Source organism: Helianthus annuus, chromosome 8 (assembly GCF_002127325.2).
Source record: "Helianthus annuus cultivar XRQ/B chromosome 8, HanXRQr2.0-SUNRISE, whole genome shotgun sequence".
Classification (NCBI taxonomy): domain Eukaryota; kingdom Viridiplantae; phylum Streptophyta; class Magnoliopsida; order Asterales; family Asteraceae; genus Helianthus; species Helianthus annuus.
The window spans coordinates 101,024,022-101,051,344 of NC_035440.2; the positions used below are offsets into that span (position 1 = coordinate 101,024,022).

At 36.9% G+C, this 27,323-nt stretch overlaps 1 protein-coding gene and 1 long non-coding RNA gene across 2 annotated transcripts; both read left to right on the plus strand.

Annotated features, from left to right (window-relative positions):
- Window positions 1-347: 347 nt before the first annotated feature.
- LOC110873512 (golgin subfamily A member 6-like protein 22) lies at window positions 348-3,964 on the plus strand. The gene is made up of 3 exons (XM_022122449.1): window positions 348-725; window positions 2,195-2,550; window positions 3,057-3,964. Exons 2-3 carry the CDS (start codon window positions 2,197-2,199, stop codon window positions 3,738-3,740), a joined length of 1,038 nt encoding a protein of 345 aa, XP_021978141.1. The 5' UTR covers window positions 348-725; window positions 2,195-2,196; the 3' UTR covers window positions 3,741-3,964.
- A 17,702-nt stretch (window positions 3,965-21,666) lies between these two features.
- LOC118480873 lies at window positions 21,667-22,933 on the plus strand. Its single transcript, XR_004864004.1, has 3 exons — window positions 21,667-21,755; window positions 22,517-22,577; window positions 22,743-22,933. It is a non-coding gene; the product is annotated as an uncharacterized LOC118480873 (long non-coding RNA).
- The last annotated feature ends 4,390 nt before the right edge of the window (window positions 22,934-27,323 follow it).

Below are 27,323 nucleotides of genomic sequence, written 5' to 3' on the forward strand. Positions count from 1 at the left end.
ATTCTTCGTCCTATTCGAGTGTTCGTAGACGTTGACTTCACAAAAAAAACTAGAAAACTAAAAAATTATAAAAAAATCATAAAAATAAAAAAAATATAAAAAATTAAAAATCCCAAAAAATATAAAAAAATTAAAAATAAAAATTTTTAAAAAATGTTAAAAATAAGAAAATGTGTAAAAAATAAAAAAAAGAAAAAATCAGAAAAAAATTAAAATTATAATATCAAAACAATTAAAAAAATAAAAAAATTCATCCTAACTCATACCCATCCTAAACTTTTTATTAAAAAAAATCCATTCTAACTCAAACCCATCATAATCTATATCCATCCTAACGCATGACCAAAACCTGTACAACCCATCACTTTTGCCACCCCTACATAAAATTAACAAAATACCTTTTTAATTAACATACATTTTAGATGGAGTCACTGCTAGGAGCAGATAGAAAATGATACTTTTTAAACCATTGAGTAAAAACGTTAAAAGTATCAAACCTCATGGAACAAAAATGAAGTTTACTCAAATTCAATTAGGGCATCCCCATTTGAGTCTCCATCGAAACCATTCATCTTCTCAAAATTTAGGGTAAATAAATCCCCATCTCCATTCTCTATCCCCAAATTGGTATTCGAAATTGGTATTCTTCTCATCTCCCTCCTCACAAAATTCCTATTCTCCCTCCATAATCTAAACCCTGAAGATCAAGAACCACGATCAAGAAGGTAAATCAAGCTACTTTTATTTTTTCAGTATGCAAATTATCATACCCCTTTTGTAAAAATCTCAAAAAACATGTAAATCTTTATTCTTGAAAGTGAGTTGAATGTAAAGTATGAATCTTTATTTATAGGGTTGAAAAGATGTTAAATCTTGTTTGTGATCGCTTTAGAATTTGATGCCCACAAGGTGTTTGTGAAAATGTCTGAAAGAAGCTCTTAACCTAAATCTGTTAAACCCATATAGGTTTTTCTCCTTGGAAGTTAACATAACATTTGGACCCCAGAAGAAAGATTTTTTCCCTTAAGATTTCATTGATTTTATGTGTCAGTTGATAACGTGTGCTTGCACAGTTGCACAATTGTTCTTGAATGTAGTGAGCTGTTGATGTTTTTTGAAAGTAGATGAACAGTTATGATTATGTGTGGTTATATTTGTTTGATAAGCAGTTGAATTTAGTATATGATACATTTTACCCATAGCTGTCAATAGCGCCCAGCGGACGATAGCGACAAGCTACCTGTATGCTACGTAGAGATAGCGACGAAATAACACTCGCTGTTTCATGTGTTAGTGATAAAGTAGTAGAAACTTTAAGAAATATTTTACGTTTATATTTTATCAAAATACGCTCTTTATACATGTATATTTAATCTAAATACACTTTTTTTTTTAAATCGTGAGACAAATAAGCCCTAATGGGGCAACACTATTTATATTTATCAAAATAAAAAATAAAAAAACTACAGAAAAGGTCGCTATTTGTCGCTATAAAGTACAAACACTATAGCGCCATATGGGCACATCACTACGTAGCCACTATTGAGAACTATGATATTACCCCATAGGTACTCAGTGTACCAGCCTTTGATTATAAAAATCCCGACTAGTCTCCAATTAGTCGCCGATTAATCACTAATCAGAGGTTCACCGATTAACGGCCGATTTATCGCTAGGCGGTCGATGGCGGTCGTATTCTGGCCAAACGCCGGCCAAATTTCGACCAAACCTTATAAATTCCTTCCAAGTACTTTAAAAAAATGGTCAATGAGGGGTTAAAACATGTCTACTTTAAAAAACTACATATAAAAGTGTGTGTGTATATATGTAATTAAAAATTACATATAAAAATCTCAATCCGATTAATCCCGATTAATCGTTAGTCGGTACCCCACCGCCCGACTAGCGCCCAACGATTGCCAGCCTAGAAAGGGATAGTGCTTGCTTGATGACCGAAAACGCTTAACGTTTTATAGAACATTTGCATAACTTTGATGATGATGATGATGATCTATTTGTGTTTGTTGGTCATGAGGATGGTACTTCACCAAGCTTTACTTTAATTCCAGACATAAAAAGTTTCAACATTGGAAAACAATTTGTTCTGCTTGAAACCGCATGTATGCTATGTTGATTAGTTGATCACACATGGTTATATATTTATTTATTCTAATGTTTGGTTGTAATATAAAAGATATGCATTCACAAGACCAAAACCTTGATGGTTCTCCACCCTTGCTCACCAACAATCCAACAAGCGTTAAGAAATCAACGAGGGGTGTGAACTTCAGCCCCGAAGAAGACAAGTTACTTGTCTCTGCATGGCTAAGTTGCGATATTGACGCCATTCAAGGAACGGATCAGAAACACACTCAACTTTGGGAAAAAATCTACGAGTACTTTCAACAACATAAAGAAACTGCAACCGAACGGTCAATCAAGTCCTTAACAAATCGATGGTCGTGTATTCAAAAGGCCACGAATGCATTTTGTTCGACACTAGCTCAAGTTGAAGGATTGAATAAAAGTGGCATGACTACACAAGATAAGGTAGAAACTTCACACTCTTGTTTTAACCGTAATTTATTTTTGAGTAAAATGCCTTTTTCGTCCCTGAGATTTGGCCAGTTTTGCGACTTTCGTCCAAATATTTGTTTATCCGCATCTGGATCCAAAAGGTTTGAAATCTTGCCATTTTCATCTGGCTTGCTAAGTCAGAGGTATTTTCGTCTTTTTTGTTAAATTAAAGGTCAATTCGGTCTTTTTCACTTTATGTACAAGCATTTACAATAACCCTGACCGAATCCGTTAGACCGAATTGCCTTTTAAGTTAACAAAAAGACAGAAATACCCCTGACTTAATGGACAAAAATGGATGGAATTAATGAGCTCGATGAAAATGGCGAGATTTCAAACCTTTTGGATTCAGTTGCGGAAAAACAAATCTTTGGACGAAAGTCGCAAAACTGGCCGAACCTCAGTGACGAAAATGGCATTTTACTCTTTATTTTTTTCCATCACTTTTATAACATGTATTCTGTTTATTTAAATGCAAGATTGATAAGGCGAATATTATGTACGAATCACAAGAAAAATGCCGGTTCCAGTTTCGGCATTGTTGGCGATTATTAAAAGACCAACCGAAGTGGATTTCGCGCGATGTAAAGCAAAGGAAAATGATGTTCCAATCCCCAACTCCGACACTAAACCCAACCCCGATACAATGTTCGGGCCCAATAGATGATTCAGTTTTCGATCTCGAAACGGGTAATGTGATCGAGAACGACGTTATCGAATTGGACCGACCCACGAGCAGAAAATCCGAAGAAGGAAAACGAAAGGTGCACGACACGCAAGCAGAGGAAATTATCCGACTCAAAAAGATGAAATATACGCTTTTAGAGGAGTCACGCGCTCAAGAGGATAAAATCTATCGCTATAAAGCCGAGAAGATGGAGTATGACAAGGAGAAAGAAGAAAAAAAGTTACGTCTTGAAGAAGAAAGGTTGAGGTTAGAGGCCGAGAAAATCCGTCAAGAAGATGAAAGGTTGAGGCTCGAGGCCGAGAGAATTCGTCAAGAAGACGAAAGATTGAGGATCGAGGCAGAGAAAACGGAGATTGAAAAGAGAGAAGCGGATCAGCGAATTATGATGATGGATGTGAGTGTCATGCCGGAAATGCAACGGCTATATTTCGAGGAACTTCGGAGGGAAATCATGTTGAGACGTCGACAAACTTGAAACGATCAACTTTGAAGCCCGAAAACTAAACTAGTACATACATATGATTATATGAATGTTCAGTCTACTTGATGCTAACCTCATACTTTTGTGCTTTTGTTGGAGGGGGTGCTAATACTTGTTTTGGTTGCTTAGTTTAGCAAGCACTCTATTTTGTGTTAGTTGAATTTTAACTCTTATATAACTATTAGCAAAATTGTAGTAATTTTCATCTTATTTCCTCATCATGTGTATTCTCATTTCATAGTTTTGTTTGTAATTTATTCATTTTAGATGCTTGAAAAATCAGTTTTTCTGGGCAGTGCAAACTGCAAATATCTTTAGAGCTGGACTTCTACTCTATAATTATTACTATATCTAACATTTTCATTTTCAAAGTAGTTGAATAGTAGATTGTTATTACTATAAATGTATTTTTACTTTTACAAATATCTTTTTATTAGTTTTTTTTAACTATTAGTTTTTTAATTATATTATTATTAAAATTAGTTTCATTTCTTTTTTATCATTATACCTTTGAGTGTATTTTGTTTTTCATTTATAACTTTATTCGAACGAGTCAAATATACTTAAACTTTACCGTAAGGAATTTGACCGATATCGTTTGAACATCGGTATCGGTACCGGTAGCGTATTCATTTTTATGGTTTTCTTGACGTAACGGTATAAAGTGTTGGTGCACTTGTGCTTTGTCTGTATTTTGTAATGTTATAAAACGATGTCTTTTGTTAGTCTTGTTTACGTCTTTTGTTGGTTTGTGTATGTGTTTCAATGTAAGTTTGACCAAGTCAACCATCCTCCTGGTTTGACTTGGCCAAACAGTTAACACATGGATTGTAAGTTTGTTGTGTCGAAGGATGTCATCGAAGGATTGTTTATATCCTTCGATGAGGCCGAAAGATAACCTTCGATGGATGCAGATGGACCTCGAAGGATATACCATCCTTCGAGGTATATGTGGATCCTTCGGTAGGTATCTGGTCGATAGATGATCTTTCGGTCAGTCTTTCTGATCCTTCGACCAGACTAACTGTTATGGGTATATATAGTCATGTAATTTGTTCACTTCATGGTGTGAGTGAACTTAGTCTTGTAGAGGGCGTATTTTCAGTTTGGTCAAGGGCTGTAACCGTGTCCACTGAAATACAAGAGAAAACTTTGATATCTTGTGTGTCTACCTTTCTCTTTGTAGCTTGTGTTCTCATATAAACTACCGGTTTGCATTCTAGCTTGGATTCCGCACTTGCTAGTGTGTTAAACATAACAAGGATAAGGTTTAACCTCGACCTCCGGGGGACCTACAAGTGGTATCAGAGCCGTGGCTCTTTTCCTTGTTAAAAACCGAGTTTATACAAGACTTTGGAGTGTTTGGACAAAACTCACTTGGTTTAGCACCCGTTTTTAGTGTTTTTCTTGGATTTCTTGACGTAAAAACGTGTTCTAAACTAACCGGGTGTGTTAAAGGAAGGTTTGGGTAACTTAAAATCTTGTTTTAAAAGGTTTGGTAATTTCCGGCCAAAATTCCGGCTTACTCCGGTGACCGGTTTCTGGATAAGAACCTTCTATTTTAGGCAATATTTTATTAGTCAAATCTGAGTTGGTGAAAAGGTAAGGTCTGAACATACCTTTCTGCCGAAAGTTGTCTACCAACCAATCACCTTTTCACCAACCTGTCACCTTTGTGTCAGCTGTGTCAGTTCACATCGAAAGATATCCTTCGAAGTCGAAAGATCATCTTTCGATCAAAGGAGGTTCGACAGATATTGATCCTTCGAACATCCTTCGAAGTCTGTGATTTATCTTTCGAGCCAAGGAATCTTTCCGAAGGATATATTGTTCGAGCTACAGTTATTATTCGAAAGATAAGGATCCTTCGTCTTGGAGAATCTTTCGAAGTCATTGTTCGAAATTCAACAGTGATCTTTCGATCACTGTTGATCCTTCGAACAAGTATTATCTTTCGATCCTTGTCTGTTTAAATTTAACAAGTTGTGTTTTTCAGGTCTTTCGATCCAGGATCTTTCGGCTGTTTGTTTCATTTCAACATATTAACATAGTTTGTGAACATTAATTTTCAAAAAGGAAAAACTTGTTTTTCAAATTTTAAATTAATTTTCACTTAATATATTAATTTTTATAAAATGGGAACAAACGGTCAGTGGGATCCAACTGCATGGACTCAAACAACTTTGACTCCGCAATCATCAGATACGCAATCATCAGCTACGCAATCTGCGTCAGATTTCAACAAAACTGCATGGATGCAGGCTATTGCTCCACCTCAAGCTGCAATGATATCTGCAAATCAATGGGCATTGGTCACAAATCAAAGCAGCAGCATTCAAGCAATGATGCAAAACGACAATGAAACTGGTACAAGCACAAAACCACCAAAGCTAAATCACATCAATGATTGGGGATGGTGGAAAGAAAGGCTGAGAACTTATGCTCAGGGGCAAGGTCAAGATCTATGGATGTGCTTCTTCACCCCATTTGAAAATGATTTGGAAGTTGCAGGATCTAATCCAGAAACTTACAGCACTATGTCTGATGATGATAAGAAGAAATTTGAGTTAGAAAAGAAAGCATTCATGATTCTCACACAAGCTCTTCACAGAGACATTTATCACCAGTTTGTTTACTGTACGACTACTAAAAGCTTGTGGGATATGCTCACGTTACGATGTGAAGGAAATGCTCAATCTAGAAAGATCAAGCAAGAATTACTGAAGAAAGAGTTTGAAGGATTCACGTGTATGGAGAATGAGACTTTGGCAGAGTTATCTACAAGGTTCCATCACTTGTTGAGCGAGATGTTTGCTTTTAGAGTCACTGCCACTCCACAAGAAATGGTGAAGAGATTTGCTGATAGCTTACCATCAAAGTGGAGCAGTTTTCTTGAAATTCTCAAAGAAAATGGTGTTCTAGATACAATCACCGTTTATGAGTTAATTCAAAGATTGGAGAACAAGGATGTAGAAGAAAAGCTTAAAGCAAAAAGAACACTAACTCCTCAAAATCCAGAGATGTATTATGGGATTGCAGGAGGTATCAGTGGAGAAAAACCAGCCTCTCAACACGCGAAGCTTCAAACAGCTTTCATCTCAAACACCGGACCTTCCACAACAAATCAGTTTGATCCTTCAGCATACACGATGATGTATTCAAGACCAGATTCTTCTTCTCAACAACAGTATGTACAACCGACAGCTCAGCAATTCACACCACCGCCTTTCTTAGACCCAAGCAGAGCTCAGCAGCAACAACCGCAACAGCAAGGGTTTTATGGAAGCTCTTCAAACTTTCAAGCCACTTCCAATCCGAACACAGTCAGATTAGACACTTCCAACTTTTCAAAAGTCAATGTTGAAATAGCCAAGGAGCATATGGAGATGTTGAATACCTTGGTTAGTGCTTATTGTGGATTAGTCGCAGGTCAGATTGGGAATATCAATCTAACCAATGAAGATTATCAGCAAGTGGATAAAGAAGAGTTTGAAATGATGGATATCAAATGGGCTCTTGCTAGTGCAATTCGAAGATCAAAGGAGTTTATGGAAAGGACGGGGAGAACCAACTTGGAAAGCAACAACAACACCAAGTATGGTTTTGATAAGAATGCTGACACTTGCTTTAATTGTGGTGAAAAGGGTCACTTCAAGCGGGAGTGTCAGAAGCCACCTAAGCAAGGAAATCAGAATCCCTTCAGGAATCAAGGACAGCCACAACAGCAACAGAACAACAATTCTGTCAGATCAATAGTTCCTGTTGGAGGAAATGCATCTGGATCCACAAACACTAATCCCCACAGAGGATTGGTTGTTCAAGCTGATGAAATCTGCAACTGGAACCTTCAGCTCGGAGAAGGAGGAAATGGTGGAACAGCATGTTATGCTAAAGTGATTGAGAAGGTAGTGGAACCCGTGTCTGCTGGTGAATCTTCAGAAGATGAAGATAGTTCGGGTTATAGTGGGAGCATGGATGGGGAATCACTTGATGCTGGTGATTTATCAAGTGATGCTTTAGATTTGGAAGTTGATGAGCTTTTGGCTGAAGCTGAAGCATTATGCAAGAGGAGATCTATTCTCTGCTAGAAATCTGCTGGAACTTCCGAGAAGCTTGCTCAATTTTTCTCTGAAGATGGATCTTTTTCTTTTCATACAGCCTTTATGGCTCACGTAGAAGGTCAAACTTCTCAGGTATGTGATACTAATTCTGACTCTATTTCTGTTCCTATTGAATGTGCAAAGTGTTTAAAATATGCAGAAAAGGAAAGTTAGTTTGAAATCACACACAAACACAATCAAGAATTGATTGTAGATCTTTCTAAAGCAACCGAAGCTAACTTGTTTTTAACCAGAAATGAAAAAGAATTTAAAGCAACAATTGCGTCATTAAGACATGATGTTTCAGAATTACAAAAGGCTGTTTTGCGAAAACAACATGCTAACAATAATCTTATTGACACAATTGAAAAGCAAATGGTAGAGTTAGCAACAGCTCGATGTGAATGTGAGACAATTAAGCAGAAATTGGAAAGCTATTCCAATTCCCGCTATGTATTGGATCACATCATTGATGTTCAAAGGAAAAAGGGGGATGCAAAATGTATTGGATTCAAATCATGTCCTCCCCCAATGAATCACAATTACTCCACATTGCCTGATGACGAGGATATGCCTCGTTTTGAACCTACTGTGCCACTCGGTCTAGATGACTTTGCAGCAGGCCTCGGGTTCACAACTGGTACATCATCCTCGGGTCAATCAGAATCTGAGAATGTGACAGATTCATCGTGTGTTAAGGAACAGAGTCCTCCCATTATTGAGGATGCTGATTCTTCGGACGATGAATCTGAAGAAATTGTGAAACAACAGTCTAACTCGGTTACAACAGATATTCCTATCGAGAATCACATTCTGTGTGATCCACCAGTGAAACCGAGTAAGACTGAAATGTCAAAAGCAATGGAGTCCCTTGTAGTTAGCCCTGAAGGGAATAACTTGTTGTACACGCTCAAAGGAGATAGCAAAATCTACTCTAACAAAGATTTTCCAATTAAAAATGTAAATCAAGATTTAATTGAGCAAATTTTTGAAGGATGCACTGATAAGTTTTTGGGGAACAAAAGTGGCAAAGTTACCGTCACTCAATGTGATCCAATTCCGTGTGAACTAATTAGAAAACAATACGGAAACCAAAAATTACCAATTGAGCGAAAACAACAAGTCAACTCCGGAAAGGGTAAGGTACAGGGAAAGAAGGCTCAGAACAAGAATGTTCAAGCACCTAAAGTTCAGCAGCCTAAGACTGAACAACCAAAGGTTCAACAACCTAAAGTTGAACAGTCTAAGGCTACTCAACCTAAGGCTGCACAACCTAAAATTCAACAATCAAGGGTTGAGCAACCTAAGATTCAACCACAAAAGGTGCAAAACAAAAGAGCTCCTGTTAAGAAACAAGAACCAAAAATGAACTTTGTTGGATCCACTGGTTCAGACAAACTTGAAACATTTCAGGATAAATCTAACGTTGATTTTGTAAAACAAGTTAGAATTTTAAAACGAAATGATCAGAATAATTACACCCAACACACCAACGGATGTGATTTAGGTCCGAGTACGTCTAGATCACAAAGTTCATTGTCTGGTTCTTCGTCTGGTCATCAACATGTTTCTCTGAGGTTTGTAGAGCGGAGAACGTGCTTTGAATGTGGCACAGTTGGGCATATTGTAAGATATTGCCCATACCTGCAAAAGCTGAAGTCAAAAACGAGTGCTCCCCAAGAAATCAATTACCAAAAACGACCAGTTTCCCCGAAACAAGACCCACGTATCTTGAAAGAAAGGGAAAAGAAGTTAAAGCAAAAGAATCAAAAGGTAATTGAAAAGGCCTTAAAATCAGAGGTCAAAGAAGAAAAACCTGTACAAGCAAAACCTGAAACTGTAAAACCAGTAAATGCTAAAACAATAAATTCAAATACTGGTAAACGACAAACAGCTTGGAAGCAAAAGCAGGTAATTCAATCAGGGGGAGCACCACAGGTTCTTTTTCATAATCATCAAGTGATTGAAATCACCTTCCTTGATGATCAAGGACGACCCAAGTCCACAAAGGCTTGGGTCCCCCTCTCAAACTGATAAGTTAGTTGCATGTGCAGGCGGCTCCAGGAGGAACTATTAATAGTCATTGGATTGTTGATAGTGGGGCTTCCAGGCACATGACGGGCGACTATCGTCTTCTTTTCGATGTGCGAAGTATAAGAGGAGGATATGTTGCGTTTGCTGGAGACAAAGGAGGGTATATCACCGGCGAGGGAATGATCTCAAATGGAGTTGTGAGTTTCGACAAAATCAATTATGTGCAACAATTGGATCACAATCTCCTGAGTGTTTCTCAGATCTGCGACAAGAAGTTCACCGTGCATTTTGATGATGCCGGTTGTTATGTGCTGAAGCCAGGATTCAAGATTCCCGAAGAATGGATTCTTTTATCAGCACCAAGAATTAATGATTTGTATGTCCTTGATATGAGCCAAGCAATAACTAAGTCCAAACAAGTTACTTGCTTTATTTCAAAAGCCACTGAAAAGGAGACGATCTCTTGGCACAGACGGATGGGTCATATTCACCTCAGAAAAATGAATCACCTTGTCAAAAACAATCTGGTGAGAGGTGTCAATGTGAAGAATTTTCAACTTCAAGATGTCTGTGTGCCATGTCAGAAAGGGAAGCAGATCAAGAAATCACATCCATTGAAGAAGGTTAACACTGTAAACATGCCACTCGAACGTCTGCATATGGACCTTTTCGGCCCAGTCAAACACAAGAGTGTGCACGGGGAGGCTTTCTGCCTGGTAGTCACTGATGACTATTCAAGATTTTCATGGGTTGACTTCATGGTCCACAAGAGCGAGACTCCAGAAATTCTTAAGAATTTGATCACCTTGTTGGAAATCCTTTATAATCTAAAGGTGAGGCGAATTCGAAGCGACAACGGAACCGAGTTCAAAAACAGGATTATGGATGAATTTTGCACTGCAAAAGGAATCCTTCATGAATACAGCTCTCGGTACACGCCACAACAAAACGGAGTCGCTGAAAGAAAGAACAGAACCTTAATTGAGACTGCAAGAACCATGTTGGTTGAGTCTCAGCTTCCAGTTCGATTCTGGACTGAAGCTGTTGTCTCGGCTTGCTACACGTTAAACAGGGTTCTCACAGTGAAAAGACATGGCAAAACGTGCTTCGAACTCCTACACAAGAAGACTTCTGACTTGGAATATCTAAAACCTTTTGGTGCACCATGTACCATGATTGAGCCTGACGGGAAGTTTGGTGCCAAAGCTATCGAAGGTTACTTCCTTGGGTATGCTACTCCTAATCTGCGAGTATGGAACCTGACTACCAAGAAGATTGAAGAATGGGGTGAAGTAAGAGTTCAAAGATATTCTAATCCACCGAAGCCTTCTGGAGATCCATGGATGTTCGATTATGATGGTCTTTTCGACTCATTCAATCTGCCGACATTTGATGATGACAATGCAATTGCTCAAATGTTGTCTGAAAGCGAGAATGCGACTGGCTCTCAGTTAGCTCGCCCAATCATTGTTGACTCACAAGCATCTTCTTCTGTCAACAATCTCGTTTCAAATGAGGTGTTTAATGATGCTGTCGATTACAATTTGTCATCGGAAGATGAGGAGTATGTTGATGCAAATGATGGTGAAGCACCGCGTCCGGTTCAAGGTACTTCAGAAGCAACGGATCCAGTGTCTGCGCCAATTGTCCAAGAAGAAAATGCATCATCTTCTACAACTCAACAGCTTCAGAATGATATCGGGAATTTAAATATCAATAACTTGAGGTCAAATGTTGAAATTCCTCCAGTTTCTGAAACCCGAATTCATAACATTCATCCTCAGCAGAATATTATAGGTGATGCTCTCAGTGGTGTAAGGACAAGGAATCAAATCAGAAATAACGAAAATGCTGGCTTGTATGCTGAGATACGAGAATCGGGACAACAAAATGATTGGTCTTTCGCCTGCTATGTTAGCCAAGAAGAGCCTAGATCTTGGAAGGAGGCATTGAAAGATGATTCCTGGGTGGAAGCCATGCAAGAAGAACTTCAGCAGTTCGAGAAGTTGGGCGTATGGAAATTGGTTGATAGGCCCGACAACTACAAGAAGATCGGAACTCGTTGGGTGTTTAATTGCAAGAAAGACGACCGTGGGATTGTTGTCCGAAACAAAGCAAGGTTAGTTGTTCAAGGCTTCAGTCAGATAGAAGGTATTGACTACAATGAAGTGTATGCACCTGTTGCACGTCTGGAGGCTATTAGAATCTTTCTAGCCTACGCATCCTTCAAGAAATTCAAGGTGTACCAGATGGATGTTAAAAGTGCTTTTCTTCACGGAGTAGTCGAAGAGGAAGTATATGTCGAGCAACCACCGGGGTTTGAAGATCCATTACATCCTGACAGGGTTTTACTACTTAACAAGGCGTTATATGGTCTTCATCAAGCGCCTCGAGCCTGGTATGAGACACTGTCTACCTACCTGCTGAACAACGGGTTTAGACGGGGTTTGATCGATTGTACCCTCTTCATCAAAGAAAAAGGTGAAGATCTTCTGTTGGTACAAGTGTATGTCGATGACATTATCTTTGGTTCTACTGATGATAAGTTATGCAAGGAATTTGAAAAGGTGATGCAAGATCGATTCAAGATGAGTGCGACGGGTGAAATGACGTTCTTCTTGGGTTTGCAAGTTAATCAGTCCGAATCTGGAATTTTTATCCATCAAACCAAGTACGTCGGAGACATCTTGAGCCGGTTCCAGATGTCCGATTCGAAGCCAATTTCTACTCCTCTTCCGCAGAATCACGGGATTACTCCGGATGAAAAAGGGGAAGCTGTGGATTCTTCACTTTATCGTGCTATGATTGGATCCTTAATGTATCTCACCGCATCAAGACCCGACATTATGTATCCAACGTGTCTTCTCGCCAGATACCAAGCGAATCCGAAGGTCTCTCACTATGCTGCTGTCAAAAGGATTTTTCGTTATCTGAAGGGTTACCCTGACACCGGGTTATGGTACCCTAAGGATGATAACTTCGATCTCAAGGCTTACAGTGATTCTGATTTCGGCGGCTGCAAGAAAGATGGCAAATCAACTACAGCAGGATGTCAGTTCTTAGGCAATCGCCTAGTCACTTGGCAGTGCAAGAAGCAGACATGTGTGGCTACGTCTACATTTGAAGCGGAATACATTGCTGCGTCTAGTTGCTGCTCCCAGGTTCTATGGATCCAACAACAGATGCGGGACTACGGTTTTGAATTCCTAACTACTCCTATTTATGTTGATAATGAAGCTGCTTTACAGATCACTAGAAATCCTGTACAGCACTAAAAAACGAAGCACATCGATATTAAATATCACTTCATACGTGATTGCTTTGAAAAGAGACTTATCGATGTGGTTCACATTCATACCGATCACCAACGTGCCGACCTTTTTACCAAAGCATTTGATAAATCAAGATTCGATTATTTACTTTTGGTAAACGGCATAAAGGTGAAGCAAGAGTAACCGACATCGGGAAATCGTTTTTATAAATATTTTTCTGAAACCAAAAATCCAAAAATATGTTTTTACTTTATTTTATTTTTGAATTTTAGGGGGAGAAAGTTTCAAGAAAAATACAAAAACATTGAAAAACCGCAAAAATACAAAAATATGTCTTTATTTTATTTACTTTCTGCATTTAAGGGGGAGAAAATTCAGAAAAACACAAAAAACAATAGAAAAACAAAAATGAGTTTCTTGGTAATATAAGAGAAAATGATATTACATCAGAGGTCGGTCGAAACATGTTTCTAGAAATCAAAAGAAAAGAAAATGATAAGTAGCTCTACTAATGATGTACCGGTAGACTCACGATCATTTTAAAGTATGCAGGAGATATAAACATAACGAACTGAAAACCGCGTGGGAACCGCTCATTGGCATATGGTCTTGGTACCGAAATTTCGTTTGATAGATTGCCGAGGTTCTGAGATATTCGGGGTTTATGCTGTTTATCATCTGTGTATCATGGTTGTTTCTATAAAAGACAAAGTCTAGTTCTTCCATGATACCATACATACGTGTACATATCTCATACTGCATTCGACCTCAATAAGTGATAAACAATCACATGTCCAAACAAATAAGTGATAAAATATCACATTTATCCGGGAGTCAAGTTCGTCTCTCTGCTGTATGAAAGTACTGACCTGTTCACGGACTTGCTCCTGTGCCCTCATGCATATGAAAATCAAGTTCCTCATCAATAAGTGATTCTATCACATAGGGCTTGTTTTCAAATCAAATAAGTGACTTGTTCACATTTTATATACGTTAAAAACGGATGATAAATGGTATACTCCCCAGTAAGATGAACTCTCGTGCATACCTTGATACGGGAATGTGTCGTGAGTGGATGAACACCGGTCGGTAAGTATAAATCATACCTTAAATGTATCTCAATGTATTATGATTACACTTGATCGCTGAGTTTAAGTGGATAACAATATCGGTAATTGTGGTAGAATACTTATCCGCTTCTGTAAAAGAATCTTAAAAGGAAATGTGTTTTGACAAAAGACCGCGAACTGATATGATTCTCTTCGCCAGAAACTCGCAAAAACAAAATATATTGTTGTGTTTGTACATATTTATTTACTGCTTAACTTCTATTGTCTTATTTTAAACAGTTTTGTCATTTGGTGCATATCAGCACGACATTAGCGGTGATGTCGTTTGATAACATTCAAAGGATACTAAAATTGTTGTCTTTTATTTTATCAAAATCCAAAAAGATTTTCAATTTAATCTTATTTTTGATTAACTGATGTTGGTGCTCGATCCGATACCTGGCAAGCCGAGATACTTCATAAAACTGACCTTTGCAGAACTTCATAACGGGCAATTTTTCAAAATGGTCGCTTCTGAAAACCTTTAAGAATTTGAAGGGTTTAAATTGCAAATTCCCAAAATCCAAAGTGTTGGTGAAAATCTGATCCTTCGAGGAAGCAATGGCCCTCGAAAGATCAGATGGTCAATGAAAGTTAGACTTTTCGAAAGATGGATCAGGACGAAAGATATCCTTCGAGGATTTCCACAAATATCTGGTATCTTTCGATCCAGATCCACAAATATCTAGTATCTTTCGATCCAGATATGGATCCTTCGAGCCAAAGCTCATCTTTTGAAGCACCTTTCATCTTTCGAAAGGTCATTGATCCTTCGATCCTTCGAGACGGTTCAAGTTTCGAGGTCAGAGTATAAAAGTGGTCATCTTCTTCATTTAAACATAACATTTCAAAATTTCATCATACAAAATCCTCTGATTATACCGAAACTCTGCCAAAATCAAAACAAGTTAAGATATCAAGTTTTCTATAACAATCACGGTAGGATAATCATAATCCTCTTAACATACAACGACTCAAACATCAACATGATCATGTGTTCTTTTTCTATAATTTCTTTTAAAATGATAGGATGAAATGTGAATGTGTTGTAAATGGGTCAATGGTAGATTTTTGATGATCTTATGGTTTTCATTTTGTCTGATCTTTTGTGTTCAGAGTTTTGGTTTGAATCTTGATGTCAAGGGTTTTGGGTTTTGGTTAAACAGAGCCCTTGTTTGGGATTTTGGTCTAAATCGATACAATGTGTTTGTGTTTAGTACCCGGGTTGGGATTAGTGTCCGAGTTGGTTTTGAGATTGATGTGGCTTAATGGTTTAATGTTGATGCTTGAATGTTTTAAAACTGTCACCGGAAATCAAACTTAAAATGATCACCGGAAAATCGCCGATGAACAGTGTCACCGGAAAACATGCAGATCTCGAAGGATGATGATACTTAACCTCGAAGGATGGGCTGCAAAATATCTTTCGAATTGAGACTCGAATGATGTTAAGCTTTTCGAAGGATTCATCCTTCGATCGATCAGATCTTTCGATTGACCAAAACATCTTTCAAAATCAATGATCTTTCGAAAGCTGATCCTTCGATAAGGCATTTCATCCTTCGAGGAAAGTAACATCTTTCTATCAGTCTGTCATCCTTCGAGCCATGTGTCAATCCTTCGATGACTATATGGCATCCTTCGAGGAATCAACACTTAGAAATTTTTCAAGAAATTGAAATTTTTCTAAGTGTGAAATCCTTGTTGAGTGTTTGACTGTTTTCTCATTACGTGTCATTGTTTTGATGAACAGAAATGGCACCGAAAGTGAAGAAGGAACGGGCAAAACCAACTAAGAAGGAAAAATCTGAGGTTGAATCTATGTCCGAACCTAGACATAACATGGCTGCTTATCTACAACCGGAAGGCAAAATTAGTCCGGAATTCAAGGGGATAATGGAGTATCTTCATCGGGCTCGTATCAACTATGCAATCACTACACAGCACACTGCTTATCAGTCCCAGATCAAGGAATTCTGGAATTCTGCTGTGGCTGAAACAGTGGATAACCAAGAAGTGGTTAGAGGATCAGTTGCTGAGAAACCCGTGGTGATCACAGAGAACACCATCAGAGCGCGTCTGCAATTGGGAGATCAACCAGAAGATTCTACTTCTATTGATTTACAATGTCAGCGTGGGTTATTGATGAGGCTACGTTACAGCGATAATGTTCTTGCTAATCAGATAAACAAAGGGTTCATGCCGCTTCGATACAAGTTCTTATTGCATATCCTTATTCACTGCCTGAGCAACAAACGGTCTGGATATGATCTGTAGCCGATTGAATTGACGGGATTGTTTACGGCTTTAATTCTGAACAAGCCGTTCAACATATCACGTTATATATTCGACAATCTGAAAGAGAATGCTCACAGGCCACTTCCGTCAGCAAGCCAATGGACATCTACCAAGTTTTGGCTATATCCAAGATTCTTGCAGATGATGATTGATGATCAGATTCCTGATCTTCCCAAGGCTGAGGCAGATGTTCTACCTGTCAATCCGATGAACGAGCGGACACTGCTGATCTTCAAGTCGATGTCTAAGTATAAGGAATCGGATCCAATCAGAAAGCTTATTGGTCATCTCGATGTTCCGACCTACGAGGCACCACAGAACAACAAATGGCGTCGAGATGCAAGTGATTCTGATGATGAAGAGCCCAGGTTAATCGCATTAGCTAACACACAACTCGGGGCTAAGCACGGAATTAAAGCATCAAGCAAGAGGTCTGCTGGAAGTTCCAGTGCTGCAACACATGCTGAAATTGATGTGAATGTTGTTGCAGAAGAAGTACAAGGAGTGTTTGTCGATCCTGATGTTCGTGGTGGTACAGGTGGAGATGGTGGTGCTGCAAGTCGGTCAGGCGATGATACGACCGACAAAGGTAAAGGAAAGGTGGACGAGCCGAGGAAGTTGATAGATGAAAGTAGTTCGTCTTCTGATGATGAAGGAGGTTCTGGTAATGATGATTCGTCTTCTGAAGATGATAATCCTCCTCCACCAGGGATGCAAAAGGTTTATGATCAGCGCGGGAATTTTCGTGGCTTTGAACGAATAGAGAAACCGGTTAGAACCGCAGAATCTGACAAAGATGAGGATTATATCCCTGCTGCTCCTGGTTTGATTAGAAAGAGGAAAGCAAGAAGACAGGGTATTCGTGCCTCAAAGAAATCAAAGGAAACTGCTGGTGATGCTCCTATACCTGTTTCGATCCAGCATTCAACGCCTCCAGAGCATCAGCTACCACCTGTCAGTGATCAATTGACTTCATCAGAGATGTTGGAGCTGGTCTCTTCTCCTCAGACGTCTTCTGGGACACGCACGGCGACTGTTGATCAACAGCCGCCTGCAACTCCCGTCTCAGGTACACACGTACGGCCTCCTCTTGTTATTACTGGTCCAACAGGTACTTCCGGTCCAGCTGGTCAGTCTGGTTCCTCAGGACCTGAGCCTTCACGGCCTACTCTAGCAGAAACATTGTCTAGTTTGTCTGAAGCTGAGAAAATTCACTTCCTGATCGAACAAATCAGTGAATTGGGTAGCTTAGTCGTTCGGAATACTAGAAAGATTGAAGAGTATCGTGTACAGCGAACACAGGATGTGGTGGCACACAACAAGCTAGTCTCTATTGTTGATGCTCAGAATCTTAAGATAAAATAACAAGCTCTAGAGATTGAAAGGCTAAAAGAAGCAAACAGGGCTCGTGATAGGGAAGCTGAGATATTGAAAGGGCGGAGCGATGTGTTAGAGCATGAGGCAAAAGTGTTAAAGCAGAAGCATGAAGAGCTGTCTGAACGCTATAAAAATCGTGATGATCGCTTAATAGAAGCCTTCAAGCCTGTTCATGCAAACTTCAAGAAAATTGATCACAAAGTTGGTACGCTGTGGAATGAAAGGTGCAAAGCGTTAGGCATCATTCCCTCAAAGCGTGGAGATGACAAAGACGATGATGCAGCAAATCCTGATCAACCAGCTGCCTCAGGTTCCGGTGCAACTGCATCCGGTGCTGCAGGTTGATCTGGTACGTCTGAAGATGCTCCTACTGCCCCTCCAACAGTTACTACTGGTCCTTCTGAGCAGACTGAAACTTTGGAAGCTTCGGCAGGGCTTGAACATGTTAGTCTTGAACCGGAAGCGTTTGCCGATCTCCCTGAATCCTCAACTGTTCAACAGTATCATCCAGTCACGGGTGAACTATTAGAAGAGGGAGAACACGTTACAGAGATGTCTGATGAACGTGTATTAGCTCTGAAGGAATTGGATGAAGTTGATGTGAATATGATCGATGCTACTCCGTTAGTTCCGGACGAAACCGATTTCTCTACGATTGAAGAAATCTTCATCGGTTCGGATCCGGAACGTCCTGTTTATGTTGGTCAAGATAATGCGGAGTTTAATGCTCTTGATGATGGGTATGTGGCGGAAAAGACAGCAGAATTTGCTAATCTTTCTTCAGATTCTCCTACAGCTCAAGAAAACCGTGAGAAGACCGTGAACGAATGGCGAGCGGATTTCCTAGCTAGGAATCCTCCTCCGCTCCCTCCGTTCGATCAAGTCAACTACATGAATCTAGAAAAGAATCAGGCTCGAGGTCGTATTATCAGCTGGATGTTCATCAAGGAGCTTCACTGCATGGTTGTGAAGCGAGAATGCGGCCTTCAGTACTTCAGGACTCTTCTCAGCATTCTTTCACTTCCTTACTATGATGTTGCGGTTTTGGCTCAGCTGGAGGTTATTAATTGAGTCAAAGACAAGATGGTGGATCTGTTTGCAAAGAAGATCAAGTTGGAACGAAGAAGGGGTTGGAAGGATCCGTTATACAAGCTGCAGTTTCCTCGATACGAGTAGATCAGGTTTACGCTTGATCCAGATACAAATACTGCTCGTTATCGTTTGGTTTATGATCCTCCGAAGTTGATGAAGAAGATACCGTTGTTGAAAATGAAGACAGATTTTCTGGGTAACTTTCGTTGCTGGGTTTATGATGCAGATACTGGAGAAGCGGTGATCCTATTCCAAGACAGTCAGGAGAACTTTCGAATAATAGATCCGATGTGGATTACTAACATGTCCAGGTCGGATATTATTGTTCTTAAGGATCACGAGATCAACTACTTGGTTAGGGATCGGGAACAAGCAATGAAGTTTCAGAAGATGGCATTGTATTGCTTCAACCTACTTGTGAATGCGGGAAGTGCATGGTCAACGCATCACTTGACGGTTGAAAGGACGTCAGAGACGTGAAGACACGAAGATCGAGACAAAGCTATAGCCAAGGGGGAGTTTGTTGGTGCACTTGTGTCTGTACTTTGTCTGTATTTTGTAATGTTATAAAACGATGTCTTTTGTTAGTCTTGTTTACGTCTTTTGTTGGTTTGTGTATGTGTTTCAATGTAAGTTTGACCAAGTCAACCATCCTCCTGGTTTGACTTGGCCAAACAGTTAACACATGGATTGTAACTTTGTTGTGTCGAAGGATGTCATCGAAGGATTGTTTATATCCTTCGATGAGGCCGAAAGATAACCTTCGATGGATGCAGATGGACCTCGAAGGATATACCATCCTTCGAGGTATATGTGGATCCTTCGGTAGGTATCTGGTCGATAGATGATCTTTCGGTCAGTCTTTCTGATCCTTCGACCAAACTAACTGTTATGGGAATATATAGTCATGTAATTTGTTCACTTCATGGTGTGAGTGAACTTAGTCTTGTAGAGAGCGTATTTTCAGTTTGGTCAAGGGCTGTAACCGTGTCCACTGAAATACAAGAGAAAACTTTGATATCTCGTGTGTCTACTTTCTCTTTGTAGCTTGTGTTCTCATATAAACTACCGGTTTGCATTCTAGCTTAGATTACGCACTTGCTAGTGTGTTAAACATAACAAGGATAAGGTTTAACCTCGACCTCCGGGGGACCTACATAAAGTTTGTTAAAGATGGAGTTGTATTTGCAATAAAGAACTTTTTGGTACCGTAAGCTATAGTGAGTCGGTTTAGTAACTTTACCATGATGAATGAACCGGTATCGGCCGAACATCGATATCGGTACCGGTATTCATTTTTTTTTGCTTCATCAATCAATGTGTATATACTCTTGTGCTTGCCTCTTTCGGTTGCTATTTCGAGTCTCAGTACCATATCGAACTGACCCGATATCGATCGAAACCCGCTGCGAAGCGCGGGTAATCACACTAGTTATATATATAATTGAGGAAGTTGTTAGCTATAGTGAAAATTATGTTGATGTGTAGGTGACTCGCAAACACATGCATATCCAACCATGTGGAGTGTGATGTCATCTCATAAAATTAAACATATTTTACATGAAAAATGTAAAGTAATATTATTATAATTGTAATGTGTTCTGTATTTATTTAATTAATTTTATTTTTTGAGGTAAGATCCTTATTTTATAATTAATATTAAATTAAATTAAAATGAATAATAAATAGAATTAACTTTTATGATATCATATGGGTTTAGTATTTATTTCGTGTGTATATTTACTAAAAGTCTTTAATTAATTGAAAAGTTTGACTTGAAACAGCCCATAAAATTCTACTACGATTAATAAATACAAAATTACGGTAAGATGGGTTCAAGCATATTAACAAACTATGAGATCCGACTACAATTGATTTCTTAAACAACTTTGAAAGTATCAATATCGCTCATTATTTTCTCTTAAGAGGCAATTGCCAAAAAAAAAAAAAAAAAAAAAAAAACTAATACGCTCAAATCACATTAAAAAAAAACCGGCCCTAAATTCTAGTTTAACTAAAAGTTACATTTATTTAAATTTATCTCATTTTAAAAAAATCTTACACATCTCATCAACCAGTTTTATCTTTATTTTATTTGTAAACAATTATTTTATTATTTTCTCGTTTTTATATACCCCCAATAATATAACGAAGGATGAGGAAAATTATTGTAGGAAATTTTAAAATTATAAAATAGGGTATGGGTAATCACCTAGGAATAAAAGACTCTATCGACATTTAGTTGGATGCTTAGGGTTAGTTTTGGGATTTTTTGTGTTCATTCCTGCCTTATTTGGGGGGGGGGGGGGGGGGGTTCTTTGTAAAAATGCTTCCTTTATTTTGATGACTTAATATATTATTGGTTTTTACCTATCTTTGTTTTTTTGGATATCATATATAGAGGTTGTTATTAGCTTATAGACAGAGACGGAGCTTTAAATTATCGAAGATGTACTTGTGAGTATAGAGGAGAATCGAATCAATGAAGCTTACATTGTAAGTTTGCAACCATTCAGTGTGAATTCTTGATGATTTCAGGCACAGTGATGCGATTTGAATGACTTTCCTTTTACACTATTTATATATGTATATTTGTTTGTATTTTCTAATCAGTTGCTCGGTTTAGAATCTTTTTGTTGAAAAATGAGGCGATGTTTGGATTACAGATTGAGAGAAATGAGATAATTAGAAGACGAGAGAAAGAACTAAATTATCAAAGCTTATACGGTAAGTCCATAGCCATTTTCTTTTAATTATTCATGACAAAGGATGTTTGGGATTACGAGTTGATTTTTTCAATAAACAGTTAGAGGCACCCCTAATTAGTTAGCTTATTACTTGATGTGCATTATGTAAACTCATTCAAATTTATAATGAACTTAGTAAACCAACTAATTTTATTCTGAAATTGCAACGTTTGCTTTTCTTCTTTTTGATATTTTTAATAGTGAGAGTGCTGCCTTTAGTCCATTTAACAAGATTATATACATTTAAATTTGATTTTTCAATTGAAATTTGTCAATTTGATTCTCAAAATCATAGTTTATGCCTTACTTTTAGAATGCGTGAGAGAAGGATGTCATATTTAAATTTTGGTGCGTCACTGATTCAACAACCTCTGCTTCTTTTTAATATGATCATGTAAGTTACAACATTACATGACTTTTTAATGTTCACACAAAACACCAATTTCATAATTCCAAAGAGTCGGTAGGCTGTAGGCTCTCTACTGCATGTAAGGCAACAAATTATATAGCTACATACACATAAATATTAACAATTATATACGTTAAACAAAAATTCTGGTCTACCTGGCTGGTTACAAGTTCTAAATCGGACCGAAACTTAAAACGTCAAAACTATTAACCAAACCGGATGGATCTTAACCGGCTGAATCGTCAAGACTTATTAAATCCCTATTATTATTATTATTTTTTTTGGTAAATGAGTTGCTAATTATTTGGCTTTAATGGATGGTATAACCGAAGCTACACGAAATGACATCAAAGGGTATATGCATTGACCAACTCCATGACCTTATTTGATCAGGTAACAGAAATGTTCGAAGTCTTTTAATTAGATTGTGCAATCTTTATGCAAATTTATTGTACGTATAGCTCTACATGTGTGTCTATATTCTGTATATGTAAATACTAAATAGTTTGTCAATTGTCATTTGTGTTCTTGATTCTGATACAAGTGATTTTCTATCAGATTACAATCAAAGAAATACTCAGGAATCCGTTTTATATTGTTGTGAAGGCAAACCAACACCCATGACCATGGCTATTAACATGAAATGCTCACTCACAAAGCTTATGTTAATGAACAAGTTCACTCCAAGATAAGAGTGGTGTTATTTAAGGGGCAAGCTTAAGGAGGACAACATGTTGTACTTGGGATGTTTTGTTATTATTTTTTTTTTGCTTTTTCTTCATGAGGTCATTTACCATATAGCAATATAGCGTGGCGAGAGAAAAGTTATGCATGGCGGGAGAAAAAATTCGATTGTCCGATTAAAAGATTTGATTGTCCGATGAAAAGATTCGGCTCAAGGAATGGGAAATATTAACGATGGATGTCGATAGTTATCCCGAGCCGAAACGTGCGAGTTTGCTAAAAATACAAAACGACATCATGAAGAAGCATCAAAGTGGTTGATTTTTTTTAAGTTTATGGTTTTTTTTAATTTATTAGGATTTTTTTTAAGTTTATGTTTTTTTTTTAAGTTTATGTATTGTGTTTTAATATTAATGAAAATATTTTCTTAATTTATTTGTTAAATGTTAAAAATAGTGGAAGATTAATATATATATATAGGGTTGGGCTATATAGAAAACCCTAAATATTTAGGAAACCCGGGAAACTCAAAGCTCCCGACTTTTTTTTTTTGAAAAAAATAACACATGTAATATACATGTTTTTAAGAGTTTTGGGCCAAAAAAATCAAAAAAGCGCCGAAGGGTTTTTTTTTAAAAAAAAAAAAACAAATTTCAGCAACTTTCAGCATTTTTTGTCTAACACATGTTAGTCAACGAAGTTTTTGAAACTTGTTTATTTTTTTTAAAAAAAAGTACTCGGCGCTTTTTTGTTTTTTTTGGCCCAAAAGTCTTAAAAACATGTATATTACATGTGTTATTTTTTTCAAAAAAAAAAAGTCGGGAGCTTTGAGTTTCCAGAGTTTCCTAAAATTTTTAGGGTTTCTTGTCTAGCATTACCCTATATACATACACATATATATATATATATATATATATATATATATATATATATATATATATATATATATATATATATATATATATATATATATATATATAGGGAGGGGCTCATGCGAGAACCACCTTTATTGTGAGAACCTTGAGAACCAATGTGAACACAACCTAAAATAGCTAAAAAAACCTAAAAAAACATAACCCCCAACCCCCCCCCCCAAAACCTAAACCCCCCTCCCCCACCCCCCAAAAACCTAACCCCCCCCCCCCACCCCCCAAGCTAAAATGCTAAAAACTAAACCCTCAAAAAACCTAAAAAAATCTAAAAAAAATCTAAAAAAATCAAAAAAAAAATCTAAAATTTTTTTTTGAATCTTTTAATATTTTTTATGTTAAAATCGCTACTTTCAAAAGCCAAAAAAAAAAAAAATTTTTTTTTAAAAAAATAAAAAAATTTTTTTTGGCTTCGAAAAGTAGCGATTTTTTTATAAAAAAATATTAAAAAATTCAAAAAAAAAAAAATTTTGTGTGATTTTTAGCTATTTTTAGGCATTTTTGGTGTGTTCACATTGGTTCTCGCGGTTCTCACAATAAAAGGTGGTTCTCGCATGATCTTCTCCCTATATATATATATATATATATATATATATATATATATATATATATATATATATATATAGGTAAAGGATCCTGTACAAAGTCATACTTTTGTAAGAGTGGGGATCCTACGGAAAGTGTGTTTTTCCTAAAAAGTGTAAAAAGTCATAAAACACACCTAAAACTCACAAATAATAGAATGAATATTACTAAAACACCATATTCAAACTCTAATAGTCCATAAAATCTTCAAACACTCCATCGTAGAACTATGAATATAAAACACACAATGCTAAACAACATAAAACACAATAATATTTGTCATTCCACAATCAGAGCCTTAACATCTAAAACACAACACAAAACCCACATACATGATGTTTTAGTAATCTTCATCATATTATTTGTGGGTTTTTGGTGTGTTTTATGGTTGACATTACGGTGTTTTATGACTTTTTACACTTTTTAGGAAATTTGGACTTTCTGGCCAACTCCTATATATATATATATATATATAGGTAAAGGATCCTGTACAAAGTCATACTTTTGTAAGAAGTGTGAGAAATAATTTGGTGATGACAAGTGTCCTCTATCTTAATTAATTCAAAAGGGTATATTAGTAATTTACCTTTCTTATCAATTAAATGAGTTTCAAGATAACTGAAAAAAAAAAAAACCGTCGTCCTATTTTTTTGCAAGATCCAATTCCATTTTCACCTACGTATCATTTCTTCATCATCTTAATCGCAATATCTTTTAATCGTATATTGTTCATATCTTCTTTTTCATCATCTTTAAATTGCAATACAATGTTTTTTGGATTCCAGATAAAACACCATGACTTGAATCGTAGTCAATGTCTCCAGAATGTATTCAGATGTTTTAAAACGCCACGCCATGAACAATGTCTACAGAGAAAACACCATGACTTGAATCATACTCATGGTGTTTTAAATTCTGGGAATGTTTTGTATTGATTCTCCAGATGTTAATACACCATGGATGTAATCACAATACAATGTTTTTTGGATTCCAAATAAAACACCATGACTTGAATCATAGTCATGGTGTTTTAAAATCTGGGAATGTTTTGTATTGATAAAACACCATGACTTGAATCATAGATGTTTAAAACACCACGCAATGAACAATGTCTCCAAATAAAACACCATGACTTGAATCATAGTCATGGTGTTTTAAAATCTGGGAATGTTTTGTATTGATAAAACACCATGCCTTGAATCATAGATGTTTAAAACACCACGCCAAGAACAATGTTTCCAGATAAAACACCATGACTTGAATCATAGATATTTAAAACACCACACCATGATCAATGTCTCCAGATAAAACACCATGACTTGAATCATAGTCATGGTGTTTACGATTTTTATACAATGTCTCCAGATAAAATACCATGACTTGAATCATAGATGTTTAAAACACCACGCCATGAACAATGTCTCCAGATAAAACACCATGACTTGAATCATAGTCAATTTATCCAGTTGTTTTAAAACACCATGCCATGAATCTGATTACAGTTCTCGTTATGATAATGTATGACGAATATGCAACCAAAGACCTCCTACAATTAAGGTGAATCATTAATTCCGATATTTAAGGAAAAAAGGAGTAAATGTAGGACTTTTTTGGTCGTGTATGATATGGTTACCATATTTCAAACATTGAAAAAGACACTATTGCCCTTCAATTTTACATAAGGTCCCTCTAATTAAAACACAATTTACATTTTTATACCCTATTGATCTCAACCATTAGATCAAATATCCAATGGTTTAAAACACTTCTTACCCTTCTTACATTTTAGACACTTTTTACCATATCCCTACCCTATATATATATATATATATATATATATATATATATATATATATAAGTGGTGGGGTAGGATCATCTAAGATCATCCTCCCATTTCCACTAAATTTGTGGGATGGACCATCCTCCCAAGGATGGTGATGTGGCGATGACGTGGCGGATCATCCTCCCTTGAAGGATCATCCCCATACCATGTAGCCTAATATATAGTATGGATTTGTTATACCCGTGTATCACACGGGAAAATAACCTAGTATTTTGATATAAAAAAAAATCATGATTTCATGCTGTTAAAAAAAATCATGATTTCATTTGTTACATTTTTTCTTTTGTTTGATAAACCACATTCTTATATAAATCGTGATTTTGATAAACAAATTTAATTGCTGTTGATATACTCACGATTTTGACAAGACAACAAATTTTATTATTATTATTATTATTATTATTATTATTATTATTATTATTATTATTATTATTATTATTATTATTATTATTATTTGTGACAATTAGATGAGATATCTTAGTAAAAGATGAGGGTTTTTTTGTCAATTTTAAGCATTCCATTAGAATGTTAAACATTCCATCACAAGGTGGAAGGAAAGTGAATTCCATCAATTGAATGAAAATTTTCCAATTCCAATTCCAACCAAGCATTAACCAAATAAGATTTCGAATGGAACATTTTCCAATTCCAATCATAATTTAAGGGAATTCAAACGACTTCTTAGACTTTTTTTCATTTTTCTGCCTCAAAATACATTTCATTTGTCATGTAGAGATCCTTCTCTCACAATATATAATCATACACACACACACAAATACGTATCTACACAGGTAGAAGTGCACCAAAAACCGGTTCGTGAACTGTAACAGACGACTTGCACTAAACCGAACCGAAAGTAGTACAAACCGATCCAAAAATCGAAAAAAAACACTGGTTCCAAATTAGTTTCTTGTTTCAAAGCTCGAACTGTTTCCAATCTCAAACCAGTTCCAAACCGAACCGTTCCAAACCATTCTATACAAACCGATTTGACTGTGTACGGAGATTATCCGAAATTTGCAACTTATACACAACGTTATTTCCATTATAGTGTTCAAACAATGTAGGATATTTATTTAATTAGGTTGTAAAACCCGC

What these genes read in the sequence shown, in the direction of transcription:
- LOC110873512 (XM_022122449.1), top strand. Translation starts at nt 2,197, where the DNA reads ATGCATTCACAAGACCAAAACCTTGATGGTTCTCCACCCTTGCTCACC. An exon ending in GCATGACTACACAAGATAAG is followed by an intron (nt 2,551 to 3,056) that starts GTAGAAACTTCA and finishes TTTAAATGCAAG; the next exon opens with ATTGATAAGGCGAATATTAT.